The 12,427-nt window shown below is 44.4% G+C and overlaps 1 protein-coding gene across 16 annotated transcripts in view; it reads right to left on the bottom strand.

The window, feature by feature from the left end:
• Window positions 1-12,427, bottom strand: part of ca10a (carbonic anhydrase Xa) — a 176,190-nt gene that overhangs the window by 95,300 nt on the left and 68,463 nt on the right. For 12 of the 16 annotated variants that reach the window (XR_009785619.1, XR_009785618.1, XM_061755757.1 and 9 more), the window contains 2 exons: window positions 9,735-9,920; window positions 3,975-4,019 (listed from right to left, as the gene is read on the bottom strand). Coding sequence is in view for 13 of the 16 variants with exons in the window: in XM_061755757.1 (XP_061611741.1) it covers window positions 3,975-4,019; window positions 9,735-9,920 (231 nt within the window). In the remaining 3 variants the exon portion in view is untranslated. Of the gene's footprint in view, window positions 1-2,433; window positions 2,600-3,974; window positions 4,020-9,734; window positions 9,921-12,427 lie in introns of all 16 variants that reach the window. The other 4 variants (XR_009785620.1, XM_061755762.1, XM_061755766.1 and 1 more) reach the window with 2 other exon arrangements.

Below are 12,427 nucleotides of genomic sequence, written 5' to 3'. Positions count from 1 at the left end.
GGGCCCCATGGCTGGGCACAGCCCGAATGGGTAATGTGGGTTCCCTTTCCCATGGGCTCACCACCTGTGGGAGGGGCCATAGGGGTCGGGTGAGCTGGGTGGTGGCCGAAGGCTGGTACCTTGGCGATCTGATCCCCGGCTACCGAAGCTGGCTCTAGGGACGTGGAATGTCACCTCTCTGACAGGGAAGGAGCCCGAGCTGGTGTGTAAGGTCGATAAATTCCAAATTGATATAGTCGGGCTTGCCTCCACACATGGTTTGGGCTCTGGTACCAGTCCTCTTAAGAGGGGTTGGACTCTCTTCGGTGAGAGGCGCAGAGCAGGTGTGCGTATGCTTATTGCCCCCCGGCCTGTAGATTGGGGTTCAGTCCGGTGGATGAGAGTGTAGCCTCCCTTCGCTATCGGGTGGGGGGACGGTTCCTGACTGTTGTTTGTGCCTATGCACCAAACAGCCATTCAGAGTACCCACCGTTTTTGGAGTACTTGGAGGGGGTGCTGGAGAGCGCTGCCGAAGGGGACTCCATCATTCTGCTGAGGGACTTCAATGCTCATGTGGACAATGACAGTGAGACCTGGAGGGGCGTGATTGGGAGGAACGCCCCCTCCCTCACCCCCCCCGATCACAACCCGAGTGGTGTTCTGTTATTGGACTTCTGTACTCATCATGGATTCGATGATCGACTTTTCTGGTCGTGTCATTGGACTTGTCTTGGACACTCGGGTGAAGAGAGGGGCAGAGCTGTATACTGAGCTGTATGCTGGGAATGTCTGGCAGAATACCCCGTCAGAGGAGTTTCAACTCCCACCTACGACAGAACTTTGCTCATGTTACGGGGTTGGCGGGGGACATTTAGGCGGCCGACCGGAGCTGCGGCCGTAAGGTGGTCGGTGCCTGTCGTCGCGGCAACCCCTGTCCCCATTGGTGGACATTGGTGAGGGATGCCATCAAGCTGAAGGAGTCCTATCAGTCCTTTTTGGCCTGTGGGACTGCTGAGGCAGCTGACTGGTACCGGCTGGCCAAGCGGAAACCAGCTTTGGTGGTCGCTGAGGCAAAAACTTGGGCGTGGGAGGAGTTCTGTGAGGCCATCGAGAACGATTTCTGGGCGGCTTAAATGAAATTCTGGTCCACCATCAGCATCTCAGGAGGGGGAAGCAACACTGTGTATGGTGTGGATGGAGCACTCGACTCGGGACGTTGTGAGTCGGTCGGGAGAATACTTCAAACACCTCCTCCGCCAGCGACACGCCTTCCCATGAGGAAGCAGAGTCGGGGTCCTCTGAGGCAGGCTCTCCTATCTCTGGGGTTGAGGTCACCCTTTGTCACCGATTCTGTTCATAACTTTTATGGACAGAATTTCAAGGCGCAGCCGAGGCGTAGAGGGGGTCCAGTTTGGTGGCCTTAGTATTGCATCTCTGCTTTTTGCAGATGATGTGGTTCTGTTGGCTTCACCAAGCCGTGATCTCCAACTCTCACTGGAGCAGTTCACAGCCGAGTGTGAAGCGGCTGGGATGAGAATCAGCACCTCCAAATCTGAGACCATGGTCATCAGTCGGAAAAATGGTGGCGTGCACACTCCAGGTCGGGGAAGAGATCCTGCCCGATTTTGGGGTCTTCTTCACAAGTGAGGGAAGAATGGAACGGGAGATCGACAGGCGGCTCGGTGCAGCGTCTGCAGTGATGTCGACTGTTGTGGTAAAGAAGGAGCTAAACCGAAAGGCGAAGCTCTCAATTTACCGGTCGATCTATGTTCGTATACTCACCTACGGTCACGAGCTGTGGGTCGTGACCGAAAGAACAAGATCCCGGATACAAGCGGCCAAAATGTGTTTCCTCCGCAGGGTGTTCGGGGTGTCCCTTAGAGATAGGGTGAGAAGCTCGGTCATCCGGGAGGATCTCAGAGTAGAGCCTCTGCTTCTCCACATCGATAGGAGCCAGATGAGGTGATTCGGATGCCTCCCGGACGCCTCCCTGGCGAGGTATTCCGGCCACGTCCCACCGGGAGGAGACCCCGGGGACGACCCAGGACATGCTGGAGAGACTACGTCTTTCGGCTGGCCTGGGAACACCTCAGGACCCCCCTGGAAGAGCTGGATGAAGTGGCTGGGGAGAGGGAAGTCTGGGCGTCCCTGCTAAAGCTACTGCCCCCGCGACCCGACCTCAGATAAGCTGTAGAAAATGGATGGATGGATGGATGGGTTGTTCCCAACATCTGCTGAAATTATTAGGTCAATAGCACCTTTGCAAGTATATTTAGTGAGAAAAATGTTGATGTGTTAAATACTTATTTCAGGCACTGTGTGTGTGTGTGTGTGTGTGTGTGTGTGTGTGTTCGTGCGCATGTATCGTGGTTGTATGACAACAAGAAAAAGTGTTTTGAGGTTAGTTACTGGAGACTGGAAAAGGTGTGTGGGTTTGTGATGTTGACACTGAACTGGTAGATTTCAGGAGGTTAGCTACTTGAAAAGTAGATCTTGAGTCAAAAACGGTTGGTGACCCCGGGGTTAGCACATCTGCCTGACAGTTCTGAGGTCCCGGATTCAAATCTGGCCTCCCTGTGTGGAATTTGCATCTTCTCCTCGTGCCTGCATGGGTCTTCTCCTGTTGGTGGATGCTCAACATTACCACAGCCATAACATGAGAATATCAAATCCATCAATTTATGAAAAAAGTATGACCACAACAGCCTTTGTTCTTCACAAAAGATGTAGCTATTATTTAAGCATTTATTTTATGAAATACCCACTGTCATGTGTGTGTGTTCCGGGTTTTGTCTTCCCCCCTGTTTCACACACACCTGCTCCTGTGAGCATCTTCACCACCTGTGCCTCGTTCACCCTAATTACCAAATCTCATTCCCTCTCGTTGCCAGTTCGTTGTACCTTGTCGTCGCGTTCCAGCATTCCTTGTTTCCACGTCACAGACTCACAGTAAGATTTGACCCTGTTCCGATTATCGACCTTGCCTCTTTGCCTCATGTTTTTGGATACTGTTGCCTTTCTTGGATTGCCTGCCTGTGTACCGACCTATGCCCATCTATTAAACCTCTCTTTTTGGAAACTGTCCATTTGTTTTGGAGTCGTGCATTTTTGGGTCCTATCCTCTGTTCCGTTCATGACACCCACATCTTGATGACATCTGAGGTCATGGCTGCATATGATGAAGTCGTAGATTTTCCTTTCTTGGTAGTTTTCTTCAGCTCGCACATGTAATAAGATTTTCCCAACTTACTAGAGATGAAACTATTAAGCTAATATTAATTTTTTTAATGTCTTTGTGTTCTGGTAGTTCCTTACTGACCTCCAGCTTCTTCTGATGCGCCAGTGCCTTGTCTTCAGTCAGGTCAAGAGTTTTTTGATTAAACCCATTAACTATTGTAATATTTTGAGCATTCATTAGTATTACATGGACAGTTTGTCGCATTTGACAGTTGGTTAGGATGCATAATAGCAGACTCTTCTGGAGATATTGTCCGTGACCTCTTTGCCTCCTCCATATCCATTGTGATCTATACATAGACCACATTGTTTCACAATTTTTTAATCGCCCAGGGTGTAAATTTCAATTTTAAGCATAAAAAACAGGCAATTTATAACCTATCCATGACTCATATCGTATTTATCAAAATGCATCATATTGTCTTGACAACCAGTCAATGTCCTTGCTTTGGTACCTCTTGCTAGTTACTAAAAAAACAAACAAAAACAAAAAAAACAGTGATTGGATAATATTTTTTTCTCGTCGTCAGAAGGTTATTTGGCATTTTGTAAGACACGTTTATGTTGTAAGTATAAATGTGATGCGATAATAATATTATTGTTTACATGTTAAAACACCAGACAACTGAATGTGTCACACACCATCATCTCCTAATTGTGTCTGTCATTCTGAAAATATGCAATATTACTAACACTGAAGTCATGTTCTCCAACAAAAAGTGCAGTGTGATGATTTTGACCACTTTCTTTGTACTTACCATTGTGAAGTCAAAATCTCCCCCAAGCACCATGTAAAGAGCATACTGTAATAAACCAGAAAAATCATCAGTCGGTCCAAACCCAGTAAAATCCTACTCTATCACATCTGACCCATATTCCACTTGTTACATGGCATTTCAATGCTTGAGATCTACAGCAAATATGGAATGAAATATATGTTATGTACTATACAATATGTAACGCGTTGAAAGCTATTGAGTGACCACATTATACAGTACCCGCATAGCCTACTTAAAATAAGAAGAATTGTTATGCCATTAGAATGAAGATCCCACAGCCATTGAAGCTTTTTTCCAGACATCTGAGTGGGTGGCGCTGAACTGCAAAAAAGTTGATTTAAAAAAAAAAAAAAAAAGGATCTCAGCAAGACTTTTATCAGTGCTAATGGCACGTCTCTAATGGTGCTCGAGAAAAGGAAGCATACCCTTTCCATCCAAATCCAAGGTGCATCCAGACAAGTCATCTGATGAGCCTAACTAATTGCATGATGAAGCCTAACTTGCCTACAAAATTAGCTAGCTCATTATAATAATGGGCTAGCTATTCACCAGTTAACATTGCTAATATTAGCCCAAATCCACACCTGTGACTCCATAATGTTATTTATTCAGCTAACGTGTATTAGCTAATGTCTATATTTTCAGATATGGTCTTGCGCAATAGCACGACTTACCGTGACATATTTTGAAAACTAAAATGTGGCTTGGTGTTTCCGGTTCATCGAGGTGTCGTGTAAGCATCAAGGTGAGATGACGCCACACTGCACGCACACCCGTCTCGAGGGGGCAGGAGACGAAGTGATGATGATTGGGTGATATAGAGTAAAATTTCATTGTAAGCCAATCAGAGATAGACTTGGGTGTGTGTTGCGAAAGCAAGGATGGTTGCACAGACACACACACAATGAGTCAACACAAGTAGTGAGTTGTGAGGACCAACGAAACGAGAAAAAACAGAAATAGCGAGCCAGGTTAAATGTACAGCGAAAGCAGCATTCGTTAACTTGAAGTAAAGACTACTTTTTTCTGTAAACAAATTTAAAGGAACAAATAGACGATTGCACATTCTGCCATGGACAAAAGCGCCTTGAGCAACCTCTTTCACCGGCACAAGCTTTAATGAAATTATTGGCCATGAACGTTGAAGGACAGGAAGACAGTGCCACACAACTAAAACAAAAAAAGCTTGATTTTTCGGCCCCGCATATTGGTAGCCACATATGCTGCGGAGGACACGTTGAGTACCGGTGAGTCGGACTCATTCAAAAGCACTTGTTGCCAAAAATAGCGATTGGATTAGAGGTACGCATGCCATGTAAACAGACATTCTGCTAATATATATACACTCAATAAGGTGAAATCATAATTTGTCAAACATTTATTGTTATTTTTATTGATCCACTTTAGGACCATAGCAATTATATCAACAATAATATATGACATTAAATAGGTGGCTAAATTCACGTCATCCAACATTAAAATCATTTATGCACTGTTTCTGTTACTAATTTAAATATGTCCATATCAACATAATGGTTCACCAACATGACTACAGGACCAGTAGGACCCCACGTTGTAACTCAAATATCATGAAACATTGCTCAAAGGCACATTCCAGTTTGAATTTACAGTACAAAGGGCCATATTCTCCCGTTTATGTGTAAGGCTGTTTTTTAACCGCCTGACTTACGCAACCTTTACCTATGCGGATTCGCCTGTAATGTCATTTGACACACCCACCGTGCGTGGAGTTTTCCTGAGATGTGGGAATAGCGTAGAAATCAATTTAGAAAATTTATCAAACTTTAAATGTGAAGAGGACACAGAAGTTAGCACCCCTGACATGCGCACCTCTTGCCTAACAAGCATATTTTTTTTATTCTTTACAAAATAAATCCAATAAAAGTACTTTAGTCAGAATACTGTGCTTAGGACTGAATGCATTATTGGAGGTCCATCATAGAAAAGCAGGTGAGCCAGCTGTTGTTTATCAGCAGGGCCACAGACTGAAGGTGAGTCACTTAATTGTATTTTACGACTGACAGACAAAATAAAAACATATGATTAAAAATCTAACTCACCATCGCGCCATTATGACGACTCCAGTTGCAGCGCTTTCAGACAAACGCCAAGCCGCAATAGCATCATTCCAGTTGATAGCTCCTCGCAGGTGAAAGAGTCAGATGGCGCTGACATTTATCGCCAGTTAATATGATGGAATATGTCAATGTTCAGCCACTGGCATAATGTGATAGGGACACATTATTGGGCAGTCAGTGAGCGTATATCCAAACAGGCAACACCAGTCAGCCACCACTGGGCTGCCACCAGGCCATGGGCAGCAGTTAGCTGAATCAAATTGAACTGAATCGTATTATCACAAGGACCCCCTCCATTCACCACATCACATCAGGGCTTCCACAACTCCACTGGCTCCCAGTCCAATACCACATCCAATATAAAATACCGATCTCCACCTCCAAGGCAAACAATAACCTCGCACCACCATAGCTTGCTGCTTCCTCCTCTCTCAGATCTTTGTCCTCCATCCACCTCACCATCCCTTCTGCCCATCTGTCTACTGTGGGGGACAGAGCCTTCAGTTGCTCTGCCCTCCGTCTTTGGAACTTACCACCTGACCTCCGAAACACAGACTCATTAACCCTCTTCAAAACCAAACTCAAAGACACACCTGCCTGTTTAGTTTAACTTTCCCCAATATCATTTGCCATTTTAATTGATGTTTGTTTAATGCTTGGTTATTTTTATTGTATCGCTAGATTGCTTTTAACTATTTTTGTACAGTGACCTTGACTGCTGTGAAAGGTGCCTATAAATAAAATTTATTATTATTACATGTACAGTGGGTACGGAAAGTATTCAGACCCCCTTAAATGTTTCACTCTTTGCTATATTGCAGCCATTTTCTAAAGTCATCCATCCATCCATCCATTTTCTGAGCCGCTTCTCCTCACTAGGGTCGCGGGCGTGCTGGAGCCTATCCCAGCTGTCATCGGGCAGGAGGCGGGGTACACCCTGAACTGGTTGCCAGCCAATCGCAGGGCACATAGAAACTAACAACCATTCGCACTCCCAGTCATGCCTACGGGCAATTTAGAGTCTCCAATTAATGCATGTTTTTGGGATGTGGGAGGAAACCGGAGTGCCCGGAGAAAACCCACGCAGGCACGGGGAGAACATGCAAACTCCACACAGGCGGGGACGGGGATTGAACCCCGCACCTCAGAACTGTGCGGCTGACGCTCTAACCAGTCGGCCACCGTGCCGCCCTTCTAAAGTCATTTAAGTTAATTTTTTCCTCATTAATGTACACACAGCACCCCATATTGACAGAAAAAAACCCAGAATTGTTGAATTTTTTGCAGATTTATTAAAAAAGAAAAACTGAACTATCACACAGCCATAAGTATTCAGAACCTCTGCTGTGACACTCATTTAACTCGGGTGCTGTCCATTTCTTCTGATTATCCTTGAGATGGTTCTACACCTTCATTGGAGTCCAGCTGTGTTTGATTATACTGATTGGACTTGATTAGGAAAGCCACACACCTGTCTATATAAAACCTTACAGCTCACAGTGAATGTCAGAGCAAATAAGAATCATGAGGTCAAAGGAACTGCCTGAAGAGCTCAGAGACAGAATTGTGGCAAGACACAGATCTGGCCAAGCTTACAAAAACATTTCTGCTGCACGTAAGGGTCCTAAGAGTACAGTGGCATCCATAATCTTTAAATGGAAGACGTTTGGGACGACCAGAACCCTTCCTAGAGCTGGCCATCCGGCCAAACTGAGCAAGGAGAGGAGCTTTGGTGAGAGAGGTAAAGAATAACCTAAAGATCACTGTGGCAGAGCTCCAGAGATGCAATCGAGAGATGGGAGAAAGTTATAGAAAGTCAACCATCACTGCAACCCTCCACCAGTCGGGGCTTTATGGCAGAATGGCCCGATGGAAGCCTCTCCTCAGTGCATGACACATGAAAGCCTGCATGGAGTTTGCTAAAAAAAAAAAAAAAAAAAAACTGAAGACTCCAAGATAGTGAGAAATAAGATTCTCTGGTCTGATGAGACCAAGATAGAACATTTTGTCCTTAATTCTAAGTGGTATGTGTGGAGAAAACCAGGCACTGCTCATCACCTGTCAAATACAGACCCAACAGTGAAGCATGGTGGTGGCAGGATCATGCTGTGGGGGTGTTTTTCAGCTCCAAGGACAGGGCGATTGGTTGTAATCGAAGGAAAGATTAATGCGGCCAAGTACAGGAATATCCTGGACAAAAACCTTCTCCAGGGTGCTCAGGACCTCAGACTGGGCCGATTGTTCACCTTCAAAAAAGACAATGACCCAAAGCACACAGCTAAAATAACAAAGGAGTGGCTTCAGAACAACTCCGTGACTGTTCTTGAATGGCCCAGCCAGAGCCCTGACTTAAACCCAATTGAGCATCTCTGGAGAGACCTGAAAATGACTGTCCACCAATGTTCACCATCCAACCTGACAGAAATGGAGACGATCTGCAAGGAGGAATGGCAGAGGATCCCCAAATCCAGGTGTGAAAAACTTGTTGCATCATTCCAAAAAAGACTCATGGCTGTATTAGCTTAAAAAGGGTGCTTCTACTCAATACTGAGCAAAGGGTCTGAATACTTATGGCTGTGTGATATTTCATTTTTTTATTTTTTTTTAATAAATCTGAAAAAAATTCAACAATTCTCTTTTTTTCTGTCAATATGGGGTGCTGTGGGTACATTAATGAGGAAAAAAATGAACTTAAATGATTTTACCAAATGGCTGTAATATAACAAAGAGTGAAAAATTTAAGGGGGTCTGAATACTTTCCGTACCCACTGTATTATTATTATTTTGATTTTGAGCACTTTTAGCTTCTGGAAACTCAAAGAATCTCAATTCTGAAGCCATTTTGAAGCCCGATTTCACATACTTTGTAATTTTTTTTAATCCATTCATTCATTTTCTCGCTTGTTAACACATCACAGACTTTTCTGTGATGTGTCAAATTTGTCATCGTTGCGTCCCTGGGCAAGACAATTAACCACATTGCCTACGAATGAATCTGGTTGGATGTTTGGTGATGGCAGCCACGCTTCCATCAGAGTGCCCCAGGGAAGCTGTGACTACACAAGTAACTTACCACCATCAGTGTGACTGAGGAGTGAATGAATAATGCCTGAAATTGCGAAGTGTCTTTGAGTGCCTAAAAAAAAAAAAGCGCTATATAAGTATAATGCATTATTATTATTAATGTTTGCAAGAATTTTTTTGTCTTTTTGGTTTCACTTTAATTACTGTGCCTCCCTGTGTTCTGGTCATTTGCATGTGGTACAAGGATCTGTGTTTGGGACCTCCTTGCTGCCAGATATCGCTATACATCTTGTCAGAATATATGTATCAAGATGTATAGCATGCATACATATCTGTAATATGTCCTCTTTCCAAAGAAAATACATTGTCCAAGTTGTTTTGTCTTCAAATATTTATTTCAGGAGGTATCCTATTCTCTATATTAGGACAAGTATTTCCTTTCAGTGGGATTTATTTTTTATTGTCTTATTTTAGCCTCTTTATTTGTTCCAATGGGCACCGATATCAGGAATTCACCAAACCTTGCTCAGTTTATCTTGACATAAACATTCTCGTTTCAGACGTCCTCTTCCAGTTTCCTCTGCAGAAAGCATACAAAGACACACATTGCACTCACCTCTCCAGAGAAAGCCTGTCCATTCAGCAGATGTTCAGAGCCCTGATTGTCTTCGCTACCAAAGTGTAGCCGAATCTCCTCCAGACGATGGCTGTACATCATAGGCCCACCAGAGATATTAACCAGATGCTCCTTGTCCAATCGCACAGAAACATGGCGACCTGTGTTATACATTGTCCCCCTCACCTGATGAATTAATTGAAAGACAAAAGAAAAAATATCCAGTAAGAAATGTGAATAATGTTCCACTGAAACTCAATTGAATTTGAACTTCAAATGACATTCTTGATTGCAATCGAATTTAATTTTACTCATTATATTCCTTCAAGGCGGCATGGTGGTGGTCGAATGGTGAGCACATCTGCCTCACAGTTCTGAGGACCGGGGTTCAAATCGCCTGTGTGGAGTTTTCATGTTATCCTCGTGCATGCATGGGTTTTCTCCGGGTACTCTTGTTTCCTCCCACATCCCAAAAACATCCATGGTAGGTTAATTCATCCATCCATATTCTCTACCGCTTATCCTCACTTGGGTCACAGGCTGGTGAAACCTGTTCCAGCTATCTTCGGGCGAGAGGTGGGGTACACCCTGAACCGGTCGCCAGCCAATCGCAGGGCACATAGAAACAAACAACCTTTCGCACTGACATTTACACCTAGTGAGGATAAGCGGGACATAAAACGGATGGCTGGATGGATGGATATTCCTTCAATGGTAAATTCAATTCATATTCTGCTGTGATTGCATGCTGCAATTAGAACCAGATCCCACACATGCAGGCATGCAAGAAGTGCATCAAGTCAAGTGTCCGCCGTTAGGACAGCTACTCGTGCCCATCAAAGTCCGCGATCAGTCGAGCCCTATGACCGTACAAAAATCCTTTAATATGTCACAAAATCAAACGCATGTTTTATGTCATTGTCAAGAACTAAAAAACTACCACAATCACACTGCCAAATATGGCAGTAGTCCGACATGACAGTCAGCGATCACCATCAAAGTTCGCCTCTGTCACACAATGGCAATGGTCACACAACGCCACCATGCACCCAACAGAAATGCCTGTGTCAGCCATAAGAACTCTTTGCAAACATCTCAGAGGCATTTGTGATGCAATCAATACAAAAATGATCTGACGAAACCAGTCTATATATGCGGAAATGAATCTGCAAGTACTTCATGTGGGATTAGGTGGCGGTTTTCATTCGTCAAGCAGGCATTTCAGTGATTGATTTTTTAAAAAACAAGCGTATTGAAATAGTTCACGATCACTGTTTTCACTCATTGTCTAAAAAAAACCTCCATACTTTCAATATAGGCAAAAATTACACCGCAGAGTATGTAGTAGTTCAATGAGGGTGAGGCTGCACAGATGCACAGCCAATCAGCTCACGGGATAAATCCACTCGTGCTCTCATTGGTCGATGTCGCGCCGGGAACCAATCACGCGCCTTGTATGAGTGCCCGTACAGTACAGGCATGTACAAAGCCTCTGAGTCAACTCATCTCTTTGTTTCGCATGCAGGGAGACCTTCTCTCGCGAACATCAACATGAAACAACGCGTCTTTCCGCAATATGGCTGTATTTATTTATTTTTTTTAATGAATATTTTGGAAAAACCCGCAAAGCACTGAAGCCGCAAAACGTGAAGCGCGAAGTGGCAAGGGAACACTGTACCATACTTTGCTTGGGAATGTTTGCTTTACGCACACTTCTGGGTATACGCACGCTTGATAAATGAGCACCCTGATGAAGTGCTTCAAGCGGCTAGTCATGCACCACATCAAGTCCTCCTTGATGTCCTCCTCCTTGTGAAAGATTGTGATGCAGAGAATCAAGTTGAAGTTTTGAAATACAAGTGCATCGTGGGTCTGATAAGTGGAAAGCGTCTTTGAGTGTCTCGATAAGCGCTTTAGAAGTTTAATGTGTTATTATTAATATTTGGAAAAAAAAGCTTTAATAATCACATTAGAGACAGAGGGAATGATATGTATGTGTATGAAAAACATTTATTATTAATTTACATTTATTTTAAATATGTGTGGTTGTTTTCATGTGGTTGACTGACTCAACATTAGCCGTTAGCTTGAAGAAACGGCTGCTCATGAAAACTATCCCCGCGAGGACGTCAGGACTTGAGGTTAAAATCACTCATGAGTACGTTCATTGCGTAGTACGTCATTCCTTGTGCAAACGAATCACTCATCGTACTAGTACATTGCTCCTTAGCGGATCACAAACGAAGAATTTCCACGAACCAATCACTCGTGTCTAACGGATCGCGAACGATAAGTTCCACGAACGAATCACTGTTCAGTTCCTCAGTACACCAGTTCACTGTACAAATCACTCAGTTCACTTAAGTCCCTCCCCCAGTTGCATGGCGCTGCCTGATGCTGGCTGCTCATTGGTCATTCGCCAAAGTGAGTGACAACGCTGGCGGATCACAAATCACACGGCAGTACGTTTAATGAAGTCCCACCCCAGCCTGCACGCTGGCTGCTCATTGGTCATTCGCCGAAGATTCAGAAGTGAGTGATAGAACGCTTCGGCAGTTCCCTTTCTGCTCCCAGCCAACTCGCTTGCCTGACGGTGGCGGGTGGCGGCCAAGATAAAAGAACGAATCATTTCATAAACTGATTCGGTTCAGTTCGTTCACTAAAAAGATTCGTTCTTCTGAATGAAACGTTCG

This window comes from Phyllopteryx taeniolatus, chromosome 19, assembly GCF_024500385.1.
Source record: "Phyllopteryx taeniolatus isolate TA_2022b chromosome 19, UOR_Ptae_1.2, whole genome shotgun sequence".
In the NCBI taxonomy this organism is placed as follows: Eukaryota; Metazoa; Chordata; class Actinopteri; order Syngnathiformes; family Syngnathidae; genus Phyllopteryx; species Phyllopteryx taeniolatus.
Note: the sequence above shows the minus strand (reverse complement) of the source record. Positions and strands in the feature narration are given on the sequence as shown.